Source organism: Gopherus flavomarginatus, chromosome 6 (genome assembly GCF_025201925.1).
Source record: "Gopherus flavomarginatus isolate rGopFla2 chromosome 6, rGopFla2.mat.asm, whole genome shotgun sequence".
NCBI lineage: Eukaryota > Metazoa > Chordata > Testudines > Testudinidae > Gopherus > Gopherus flavomarginatus.
In genome coordinates, this window is record NC_066622.1 from 46,568,825 (window position 1) to 46,581,521 (window position 12,697).

At 41.2% G+C, this 12,697-nt stretch overlaps 1 protein-coding gene across 8 annotated transcripts in view; it reads left to right on the top strand.

Annotated features, from left to right (window-relative positions):
• DOCK3 (dedicator of cytokinesis 3) overlaps window positions 1-10,457 on the top strand; it is a 603,350-nt gene extending 592,893 nt beyond the window's left edge. For 6 of the 8 annotated variants that reach the window (XM_050957666.1, XM_050957667.1, XM_050957673.1 and 3 more), the window contains 3 exons: window positions 3,092-3,214; window positions 3,834-3,916; window positions 6,173-10,457. In XM_050957666.1, coding sequence (XP_050813623.1) covers window positions 3,092-3,214; window positions 3,834-3,916; window positions 6,173-6,685 — 719 coding nt within the window. In that variant the 3' untranslated portion in view covers window positions 6,686-10,457. The remainder of the gene's footprint in view (window positions 1-3,091; window positions 3,215-3,833; window positions 3,917-6,172) is intronic. The other 2 variants (XM_050957672.1, XM_050957674.1) reach the window with 1 other exon arrangement.
• Window positions 10,458-12,697: the final 2,240 nt, after the last annotated feature.

The following is a 12,697-nucleotide window of genomic DNA, read 5'->3' on the forward strand; positions in this document are numbered from 1 at the left end:
AGAAATCACAGGAAGATGATCTCCAGTATATCATTGCCAAAGCCCCCAACTTCAGATCAAAACCTGCAGTTGTCCCCTTTCCATACGGTTTCAGAGCTGGAAGACAGATCCAGGGAGCCTCTGCAGTGATTCTGTAGGTGATGTACCATATCGATCCTGGTAATTTCCAAGGCTGCACTGAAGGTTGCAGTATTGCCTGCAGCACTTACCTCAGACCTTTTGCCAAGTGTCCGCAACTGGAACTCTTTTTGAGTTGCAGATTAACAGATCTTCAATGGCCAAATGACAGGTCAAGTGTGGGGGAAAAGACCTCAGATGGACTCTGGCCTTAAGACTGGCTTAGGCAACCCAAGGTTCCTCATCCATCTGTATAGATGATTGGTGGTGTAGAGCCAGCATAGAGGTTCTTATTCTACTCCCTTTTCCGGATGCCAGTATAGCAGAGAAAAGGACACTGGTGGGATGACCTGGCACTACACCAATCCCTGGCTGTGTTTTTGGCCTTTGGGGCTATTTGCAGCTGGTATAAACTAGAGTAATCCTCAGGCCATTCTAAACAGCAGAGTTAGGTGAGTGCACAATTGAACTTGATGCCATCTTTGCACAAACTTCCCTGACCTGCACTCTCTACAGATCAGGTGCATCCCTGGAGCTCTTTTAGGATTCTCATTTGGTCTCTTCTCCCGCCCCCCCGCTTCCACTTTTGGATTGGTGTTTTTAAGGTGTGTTTATCTTTACACCTTTCATGTTTGAGGGTCTAATTTTGCAATCATTTTGATTTTATAATTGGCTGGTTTTTTTCTCTTGGGAAGCCTTTGCTTCCTGCTGAATCAGGAACTAATTAAAAAGCTCCAAGGGCAATATATGAGAGTTGTGGCACACAACCTTGGTTGTGGGGTGACCTTTATTCCTGTCCACTACCACAGACCTTTTAGGGACCATAAAAAACCCTTCAAAGCTTGGGAGGTTTTGCCTGTTTACACTAGGGAGCTGAGACTCAGGAGTGTGAATCCTGCAAGATGATGTATTCAGAGAAGCAGATTTACAAGGTAAGTAATATTTGCTCATGCAGTTGAATGGCTGGTGGAATCAGGAAGGAAGATTGGAATTTGGCCAGGTGCCTGGGGCTGACACTCATGTGAATAGAGGATATCTTTTGATGGGATGCTTTTCTGAAATACATTAGTAAAACATTTTCCTGGACTGGGGAAAAGATTAGGGAATTTTTAAGCTTCTCCAAGATCACCAATCCTCTTCCAGAACATACATGTGTAGTCCAAGGTAAGACATTGATAGATTTGGAGGTGGAGCCCCCAGTCCTTTAAAAAAAAACCTCACCAAGTACAGAAATATGGAAAATATACAGTACCTGTCATATTAAGAGTGAAATATTCACAGGTCAGTGACTCCTGGGACTGAAGGGCATTTCTTCCCCTCTCCAAGATGCAAACTCTTTCCTGGGCATATCTCCTCTTCCTACCCTATCCCCCTCCCCCACCCGCCATTAACTTTAGTTAAGTTTAAGGCCTATAAAATATTCTAGGCTGACTGAGCATCTCTTTGATTATATTTTGCCGGTGGAGGCCCTTAGCACCTACTAGTTTCATCCAATTATGTCCCCAAACCAGATGTAGAGGAATGAGGATAAGGTCCTATTAGAAAAAAAATTGTAACTAAAATTCCATTGGCATCTATTATCAGAGCAGTAGCCGTGTTGGTCTGGATCTGAAAAAAGTGACAAAGAATCTTGTGGCACCTTATAGACTAACAGATATTTGGCATCTATTGCTCTACAGTCCCTGTTGCATTTTCCACTTGCTACTTGGCATTAGCTTTTTGTAACCCCACATGTATTTTCATCTTCTACTGTCAGACCTATTGTTGGAACCCGTATTTTCTGTCATCCAGAGCCTGCAAGGAAGATCTAATATTTTTAATCAAAACTGGTTTCAGTATCTGTTAAAATAATACAAGTAGAGAATAGGATTGAGATGGTAAGAAAAAATTTGAAAGAGATGAAGAAAAGAATGGTTGTTCTAGAAACAGAAGAACAGTGCATCAAAACATAGGTGCTTTAATCAAAGGTAATTCCTGTCTACACAGAGAATTATGCCAGAGGAATTAACCTCTCTGTACTGGATCTGTCTTCCATATCTGAAGATGATGAGCTTTTTCATTTCATTTTTTCTTTGTTAGGCTCTCCAAATCATTTGATTCCCCCTTCAGATATTAAACAGTTTTAGAATAACCAACACAGCAGTAAATAGATAAAATCGCTGTTCCGGCACATTGGTTAGTATATTGGCTGCTTCTTGTGATCAAGAAAGTGGTGCAGTGTGTCTGAAAGAAAGAAGGGTGTATTTTCTTTAATAACAAGAGTTCATATCTTTCCAGACATTTCAAATGTCACTCAGCCTAGAAGGAAAAAGCTATTGCTTCTCAGATCTGAATGTATTACTTTGGGTTTCTCTACTTGAGCTGTTTTCCATGCAAAACTGAAGGCATTTAGAGATCATAACCAGTATGTATTATATGATTGTGAAGACAGGAAAGCTTTATTGTCTTCTTTGGCTAAAGAAAATCAGGGCTTCTGATGATAATTCTAAAATAGGATTATCTGATCCCTTAGAACCACATTTTGAAGAATTGTTATCATAGCTAGTGATTAACTTTACTGGGCAAAAGAGTTAATGTTTTTGTTGCATTATGTTTAGATATGATTAGCTTAGTCATCCTCCACCTAACCGTTATGGTGCAGTAATAGGTTTTGTTGTGTTTAGTGAGGTGTCTGCCACTTATGCTTGTACTCTACTTCTCTTTACCCTTAAATTTAAAATAATGACCTTTCTGTAGATCGCAGTCCCCTAATTCACCCTGGCCCTGGAGTCTGGCCTATCCTTGCAGCCAAAGAGCACACAGTTTCTCTTGTGCTTGCTGCCTTCAGGTCTGCCTTGTGGTCAGGTACTACATCAAATGGCAAGGAGCTAGACCCACATACTCAGTTGAGGAATGGAGAAATGCCATTGCCTCTAGCCCCAAGAAAAACTTGTAATGTAATGTTACCCAAGTTCAATCTGTTTCCATCCTTCAGCTGTGCCAGCAGCGCCCAGCAGTTGGAGCCTAGACAGCGGAACCAGAGAGGCCCTGCCATTCCTGTCTGCCCACGTTGGGAGCATCTTGGCCCCACCAGTACCTCCCCGAAGCCTACCCCATGGTAAGGAAATCCCCAATAGGTCCACTGAATAAATCCTGTGCTCATGCACAGATAAACCTAGGCCACATGAAAGCCAACATTGACTTGTATGAGCCTTTTGTAAGGAGTGCAGGGAGAGAAGGCTATTTGGTCTGCTTGGTTGACTGTTAGATAATACTTAAAATTTCATCAGCTGCAGCAATAAGGTCGTAAGTGTGTTTTGGGACTAGAATTAGGTTTATTAGTGGTGTAATCTGGCTTGGCTTCTTGTCACTGACTATCCTCAGCAGTAGATTAAGGCTACAAAGATATTAATTGTGTTTCCAGACATTCAGCGTGTAAGAGCCTGTTGTCTTGCCATGAAATCCTTGATAACAACGGTGGGTAGAATTCTGTTGTTGTTACTAAACTCCTCATTTTCACTTCGTAACAGATACACTTTGGGTTACCCATTCCAAGGATTGCTTTCCAGGATATATAGTAAGCTCTGGACTGGAGATGGGGCTCTCAGCAGTTGGACCTGGTTACCTGATGTTACAGAGGGCTAGAACAGTGAATTCTTACTGCCTTGAGGTTGTACAGGTCTGTGAGCCCCCAGCAACAATTCTTTATTAATATTTTATTCCTTGTATCATTTCAGGTCACTACTCACTGCACTTTGATGCCTTCCACCACCAGCTCAGTGATGCTCCTCCAGCACTGCCTGCGCGGACATTGCGCAAGGTAAAATGATCTCTCAAGGTTGCAGGACATAACATCCAGCTAATCTGGTCATTAGCAGTTATGATCAATTTCAGAATCTCCAGCTCTCACATACCTTCTCCATTCTGCCTTATTCTCATTGTCTGAGCAGCAGAAAATACATCATCTATTTCTAAGAAACAGAAGCTCAGACTGAAGGCTGACATGGTGATTGTCTACACCATTAAATGGACAGTTTGCTGCTGTTCCAGTAATCAAGTAGCCCATAGATATGTTTGTGCTCTCTTTTGCCCATAGGAGGCTCACCCTCTTTTACTCTATATATGTGTGGTTTTCATCCAAGCACACAAGCCTTTGAATAGCCAGTTCTAATCACAGTTGGGACTCTCATGCCCCTCACATAAGGATTTTTGAGAGAGAGATTGAGGGCAGACTAGCAGTATTTTTATCTTGTTGGCCTATTATACCTTTTGATTCAAACTGATGCAGGAATGGGGGGATAAAAAGTTTAGTTGTCAGCTCTCTTTACCTTGCCCTCAAGAACAGAACATCAGGTAGTGATTTGGCAGGTCATCTTTTCTCTTTCCACTCTGCGCCTCAAGGCGCAAGGGTTAGTTACTCTTTCCTGATACATACTGAAAACAAAGGGTCTGTGACCTCATCTGGAACTCATTGTTCTGAATGAACACAATGTACGGTAAAACTAATGCTTAGCCTGATGTCTCTGCAATCAGTCCTTTTCATCAAATAATAAAATCTCTAGAATCAATCTGCCAAAGAGGGTGTTATTTATTAGAGAGCAAACAAATTTCTAACGGTGTTCATTCATTGCTCTTCCCTTTAGGGCCAGATTGTCAAACATGCACACAACAGGTGCACCTGCATGAACGTGCTGGCAAATAAGTTGGTTGGGCCAGTATACATCAGTAGGCTGTATACTGATGCTTTCTAAAACTCCTGTCTGTCTGTGTGCTGCTCCCAGCAGAGCAGTACACTGAAATTAACAAGATTTGATGAATGCTTTAGAAATTGCTCCTCCTTTGTTCTTTTTCCTCACCCCCTGCTCAGTGTGCATCACAGCAGTGGAGTAAAGAGAGGAGCAGAGCAGGTGACTGCAAGTGTGAAATTAACAAAACTCTCTGACATTTACTGCTATTGAGCTTCAGAGAACTTCTTACTTTTACTTCATCTGAGAAGCCAGGCAGCAGACCAGCGTGGAGGCTGGGAGGAGAAGCAGTAAAAGGAAGAGAAGAAGAGGGGAATAAAGCAGCACAGAATACAAGGAAAAGAAGCAGAGGGAGAAGGGAAAGAGAAATGAGAGTATAAAATCACAGATGAAAGGTCCTGCTTGGGTGGAGCTACTTCCTCACAGCCTCAGAGAAGATTGGGGACAGGGCTGGATAGCTGCAGAGCCACTTGCCAAACTGATTGATTTTCCCATCAGACCCCATTGGACCTCACCTGCAGACAGTTTGGTTTGAGCTGGGGAGAGGATTGGACAGGGAGAACAGAGAAACGACAGGAAAAATATAGACATAACCTCAGAAAAAAGACAGCTGAGAAAGATTAGAGAGAGAGGAGAGAGGGAAAAGGAGAGAGAGAAGAGAAAATTGGAAAAGATAGAAATAAGATAAATGTGGAGATGCTCACAATGAGTGCTACAGGATTTGGGGGAGACAGCATGCATTAAGCAGAGCAGGGGTACACAGTGTGGCATTAAATCTTTTAAAATAAAAAGACAAAAGGAAGCTAGTGAATATGTACTATTGAACTAAGAAAAGGAGATAGCTACTGAAACAGTTTTAATAAATAGCAATTATTAACTTCTAAATAGCAGAACTCCTGAAAAAATAAATCAGTGTGTAAAAACTTGTAACACATTATTAATGTTTTCATTGTAATATTTGTGTTGCAAGATTTTACATAAATACCCTGATATTTATGGAATGTAGGAGGTCCTAGCAAGGCAGGTGTGGTGAATGGAGGATGCTGGGATGTAGGACATGTTAAATAGGGTTGGAGAAGACGGTGTCACCACCATGACCACTAGTTTTTTACTGTTTGATCATGCATACAGGAAAAACACATTTGCCTGTACAAACAGGTGTTTGTAGATGGAAATCAGGTGTGTGGGTGTTACAAATGGCTCGGAGTTCTTCCTTTCTTAAGCACAAAAACAATTAGGCAGTAACTAATGAGCTGTAAACAATGAAACATGGCTGCTGAGGTGCAAAATTGCGCTATCACGGATGTTAACATGTGTTTTTCTTTGAACAGTCTCCTCTTCATCCAATTCCTGCATCACCCACAAGTCCCCAGTCTGGCTTGGATGGAAGTAACTCCACTCTGTCAGGCAGTGCCAGCAGTGGTGTGTCCTCCTTAAGTGAGAGTAACTTTGGACACTCATCTGAGCCCCCTCCTCGCACAGACACCATGGATTCTGTCCCTAGCCAGGCCTGGAATACTGATGAAGACTTAGAGACACCCTATCTCCCTGTCAGGTACAGTCTCTCTGAACCTGATGTTCTGGAGTCACTCAAATCCCAGCCATGTCGAAGCCACTCTGCTCCATCTGGAGTCATTCCTCAGGACACTATGGACCCTCCAGCTCTCCCCCCAAAACCATACCATGCTCGGCTCCCAAACATGGAGAATGAAGAGGAAATGATGTTGATGATGGAAGAGGAAGACAAACACCGGCCACTGCATCGCAAAGTCTCCCAACCAGCTAGTGGTGGAAAGGAGGAGCAGGCCAGGGTAGCATGGGAGCATGGCATCAGTGAGCAGTAAGCAGGACTACCTAGAAAGAAGCTTGTGTAGTAATAGTAATTCCAGGTCTGACCAGAAGAAAGATGTAAAAGTTCAGGACTCAGAGGAGAGAACAGTGATCCAATTCTTTACTTTCTACTGCCATGAGTTAATGTCCAGAGCCCATACAAAGCTTGGGCTGGCATGTGAGGTTGCTGCTTTCCTTTTTATTGCATTTTATACTTTTTGATTTTATGTTATTTTTAATTATTATTTTTTGTGTGCAGTGGGTGCTTTATTCCTTCTGCAGTTTATCCGACCACACAAAGTGGCATGTAAGCTGTTAGCCATAGAGACTTGCAGAAACTGAAAAAAACTGGAATATTGAAGAGGGGGTGTGGCGAATTGTTTTAAAAAGCTTTCCTCCCAGTTTTGAGACGCACACAAGTAGAAGCAGTTGCACTAGGGACATGTTTCTTTGCTGCATAGAAGTGAAAGCTCATTGCTGAATTCAGGGATTCCATGAACTGTCAGGCTGGAAGGTGCATTCTCTGCAGGCAATGGAAACTTGGCTGTTCTATGAAGAAACTGTCTCTTTCAGGTGTGTGATCATAAACAGCTTTATAGTAGTCTACTGCATTGACTCAATTGTGATGAAATGATCTTACCAGTGCTGACAGGCTTCCATATTGATTTTTGACGTATCATTTCAAATAAACTCTGCAGCCTTTGGTTTTTCATGGACATGTACTTTGGTTTTTCATGTTTTTGTTAAGTAATTTCATTTTTTTACTGGGTAAACCAGCCTGCTTTTCCATTGGAGTCATAGTCCATATCCACCTTTACTGCAGAGTAAGAAAGAGTTATGTAGCCTTTAGGGCTGCAACCCAATTCTGAGCCTTTTCCCATGCCTAGCTCTGGGCAAATAGTTGTACAGTCAAGGAACCAGTTGAGTGGCTCGTTCCACAACTGCTTGATGACTCAGCAAATAAGAAGAGACGGCTTGAATGCATCATATCCAGGCCTTGCCTCAGGATTGAAAGTCTGCACAATCCACACCAACATCCATTAACTGTGTTTGTTACTGTAATATCTTATGTGCCCTTCTGATACGTTTCACTGCTGCTCAATGCCTCCATCTCTCCCTTCGAATAGGAAACCCTATAAGCTGCAAGAAAGGCCCAGTGTGTAGTGTGCACTCCAGCTTCAGGGATTTTAAAGATGAACTGTCAGGGGAAAGGGGGGAGACGTTTATTCCCTTTTTTTGCTTCTTTATGGTGTGTAAAGAAAGTTTGAAAAGTTTTTCTTGTTTTATTGTAAGGATTTTTTTCCTCTGTTTTTTACATTGCACAAATTTCCAGTCTCGACTTCCCTTTTTTGCTGGCAGACTCTGTGAAGAACTGTAGAATTTAGTGCAATTATGATATGACACAAAACAAGAGATTGAGACCAGAGCAGTGGAATGGGGAAGGGAATTTTAGTCAGACTGTTTTAAGTTCTAGGGTTTTTTGTTTTCTTTGTTTAACACCTGCTTAGTACCTGACAAATGGGAGAAGAACTTTGTTGGTGAAAGATCCAATAAACCTGCCATTTTATCAGAGGGCTGAGAAATTTCCCAGTTCTCAAGTCTTTTGAGAAATCTTCCAGCAAAAATAGGGAAGAAAATATCCATCTATTCTGTTTCCTATATATCATAAATATTATAAAGAAGCAAAAAAGGAAACTTTTTTTTCCCTTTGCAAGTCACCTTTAGCACTACCTCTATGCAAAGTGACTGATCAAATACACCATTTCCAAATTCTCCTGAAAACGATAATCTGTATCAAGTTTGGACTCAGGTGGCAATTGTATAGAGTGGGTGTTGAGATTGTTCATTTATTCTTTCTCAAACTCTAGCCCATGCAAAAGAAATATTGTTCTGGTTTTGTTTCTTAACTGGCCTGCCTAGCTAGAAAAAGATCTGTCCCATTTCCTTTACCTTTCCTAGAGCAGGACACCTGGAATCATTGTATCCTTCACCATTGAAACACAGGTGTTAAAATCTGGTCCACAATGGGCATTTCCTCTCTAGCATAAACGTCAAGGCAGGTCTGAGTAGAAATGAAAAATGGTGAAGCTCTTAAGAGCCAGTCTCAGCTGGTGTAAATCAGTGTCACTCCATTGAAATGAATGGAATATTCTGATCTACACCTCTGAGAATGTAGCCCAGGATCTTCATATGAAACTTTATTAGAACAAGACACTTATTTTCCTTTTTTGGTAGAAGGGTTAAACATTATTGTATCTGGAAATGTGAGCTCTCCTTTAGAGCAAAAAATAAGGTGTCTGCGCATAAAGCTTTGTGAGTAAGTTGGAGTTAACATTCAAGTTAGTCTAAACATCCAGCTAGAGGGACTGACTAGAGCTAACTGCTAACCAGAGTTTTAAGGGATTCCCTAAGGCATATCATGCTGTGCTGATTGGAAGGATAGTGTCTGGCATGGAGACACCCAGCTTTGATGTGTGATTTTATTTTCTTTTTTTGGTAAAGGCTTTTTCTAAAAGTTAGATGATCAGTTAGCTTTTATAAACAGATGTCAGCCAATTTTACAGCGGGTCCATAGCCACCAAGTTTCATGAAGGAGCAAATTCAATTAACACAAACATATTAGATTTGAATCTCCAAGGAGTTATTCAGAACCATGGTCAAATTGTTGCAAAATATTTTGTATTCTTTTAAAATGCCTAATTTCAGAGGGCAGTTGGGGGGTTGGGTGGGAAGAGAAGGAGGTAGGGGACATTTTATTGTAATTAAGACCTGGATGTGAAACTCATACTACTCTCTGGGGCAAGTATGCTTGGCCAATAGCAGCATGAAAATTAAAGCCAAATTCAGCCCTGGGGTAAGTGGGCACAACTACATTTTCTGAATTAGGGCTGAATTTGGCCACCAGGGTTCGTTGCTGTGCTCTATGTAATTATAGTAAATAGACATAATTTACAAGGAACATGGTCATTCCAAACTCATGTACCAAGTTTGAAATGGAAGATACTTCTTTTGGGTTCTTGGGCCACCACTTCTCTCCTGAATGCACGGGCTATTAAACTTTCCACCATTGATGTTTACACACTCTGTCTGGAGAAAAAGGAATGGGCAGAGGCAATGATGGAGGTGAAGCAATGAGAAGAATTGCATTAATCTGCCACATTAGTTGCTGATTGGCTGGAAGAATGTTTTGACTATGTTGCTAGGTGCAAGACCACAAGATTTTTTCCTCTTTTTTTGGTTTCTTTTGTTTAACCTTTATTTCCCCCTTTGCGTGGGGAAGGGGTTACTACATATCCATCGGGGGGAGAGAGAGCAACCAAATTGGAAAGGCTGTAGCTCAGAAGCAGAAAAAAAGTGTGATATTTAACTTTTCCTTCCATCGTGCTCTTTTTGTATATATCCCATTTGAATGCTGTGTATTTGTACAGGAAATTGAGCAAAAAATGTATAGATCGTGCTGTCTGACTGGTACTCTGCCCTGTAAATGTGTTTTTAACCTCTGGCATTCTGTGCTTATTTAAAAAAGGCAAAAACCTCTAACCACTTCTCTTTTGTGTATTCATGTTTAAAAAATTTTTTTAAAAAGCTCTCAACTATAATGGAAAGCAAACGTAAAAGAAAAAAAAGAATTTGAACAAATGTCCTAAAGGTATTTCATTGTATATATTGTGATAGCATGTTTCCAGAACCAACAAATAAGTGGTGTGAATTTTAGATGTAAATATCTGCTGGGTTTTTTTTCCTTCCCCATTCACTCGACTGCTGTGATGTGGAATTAAAGATTAATACCTGATATTAAAACATTGGGTTAATGTGTATTCATTATGGTCTTGCTGAGAAGGTTGTCTAGATGCTGCTCCTGGTGTTCGCAGGGTCTGTGTGTGCTAGAGACTCATAGACTCATAGACTTTAGGGTCAGAAGGGACCAAAATGATCATCTAGTCTGACCTCCTGCACAAAGCAGGCCACAGAACCCTACCCATCCACTTCTATAACAAACCCCTAACCTATGTCTGAGTTATTGAAGTCTTCAAATTGTGGCTTGAAGACCTCAAGCTGCAGAGAATCCACCAGCAAGTGACCCATGCCCCATGCTGCAGAGGAAGGCAAAAAACCTCCAGGGCTTCTGCCAAGCTGCCCCGGAGGAAAATTCTTTCCCGACCCCAAATATGACGATCAGCTAAACCCTGAGCATGTGGGCAAGATTCACCAGACAGCACTCAGGAAAGAATTCTCTGCAGTAACTCAGATCCCATCCCATCCAACATCCCATCACAGACCACTGGGCATATTTATCTGCTGATAATCAAAGATCAATTGCCAAAATTAAGCTATCCCATCATACCATCCCTTCCATAAACTTATCAAGCTTAGTCTTAAAGCCAGATATGTCTTTTGCCCCCACTACTCCCCTTGGAAGGCTGTTTCAGAACTTCACTCCTCTAATGGTTAGAAACCTTCATCTAATTTCAAGTCTAAACTTCCTAGTGTCCGGTTTATACCCATTTGTTCTTGTGTCTACATTGGTACTAAGCTTAAATAATTCCTCTCCCTCCCTAATATTAATCCCTCTGATATATTTATAAAGAGCAATCATATCCCCCCTCAGCCTTCTTTTGGCTCTTTGAGTCTCCTTTCATATGACAGGTTTTCCATTCCTCGGATCATCCTAGTAGCCCGTCTCTGAACCTGTTCCAGTTTGAATTCATCCTTCTTAAACATGGGAGACCAGAACCAGATGAGGTCTCACCAGTGCCTTATATAACAATACTAACACCTCCTTATCTTTGCTGGAAATACCTCGCCTGATGCATCCTAAAACCGCATTAGCTTTTTTAACGGCCACATCACATTGGCGGCTCATAGTCATCCTGTGATCAACCAATACTCCAAGGTCCTTCTCCTCCTCTGTTGCTTCCAACTATGCGTCCCCAATGTATATCTAAAATTCTTATTATTAATCCCTAAGTGCATGACCTTGCACTTTTCACTGTTAAATTTCATCCTATTACTATTACTCCAGTTTACAAGGTCATCCAGATCTTCCTCTATGATATCCCGGTCTTTCTCTGTGTTAGCAATACCCCCCAGTTTTGTGTCATCCGCAAACTTTATTAGCACATTGCCGCTTTTTGTGCCAAGGTCAGTAATAAAAAGGTTAAATAAGATTGGTCCCAAAACTGATCCTTGAGGAACTCCACTAGTAACCTCCTTCCAGCCTGATAGTTCACCCTTCAGTACGACCCGTTGGAGTCTCCCCTTTAACCAGTTCCTTAGCCACCTTTCAATTTTCATATTGATCCCCATCTTTTCCAATTTAACTAATAGTTCCCCATGTGGAACCATGTCAAATGCCTTACTGAAATTGAGGTAAATTAGATCTACTGCATTTCCTTTGTCTAAATAATCTGTCACCTTCTCAAAGAAGGAGATCAGGTTGGTTTGGCATGATCTACCTTTAGTAAAACCATGTTGTAACTTGTCCCAATTACCATTGACCTCAATGTCCTTAACTACTTTCTCCTTCAAAATTTTTTCCAAGACCTTACATACTACAGATGTCAAACTAACAGGCCTATAGTTACTCAGATCACTTTTTTTTCCCTTTCTTAAAGATAGGAACTATGTTAGCAATTCTCCAATCGTATGGTACAACCCCTGAGTTTACCGATTCATTAAAAATTCTTGCTAACGGGCCTGCAATTTCATGCGCCAGTTCCTTTAATATTCTTGGATGAAGATTATCCGAGCCCTCCGATTTTGTCCCATTAAGCTGTTTAAGTTTAGCTTCTACCTCAGATGTGGTAATATCCACCTCTATATCCTCATTCCTGTTTGTCATCCTTCCATTATCCCTAAGCTTCTCATTAGCCTTATTAAAGACTGAGGCAAAGTACTTATTTAGATATTGGGCCATGCCTAGGTTATTCTTAACCTCCATTCCATCCTCAGTGTTTAGCGGTCCCACTTCTTCTTTCTTTGTTTTCTTCTTATTTATATGGCTATAGAACCTTTTACTATTGGTT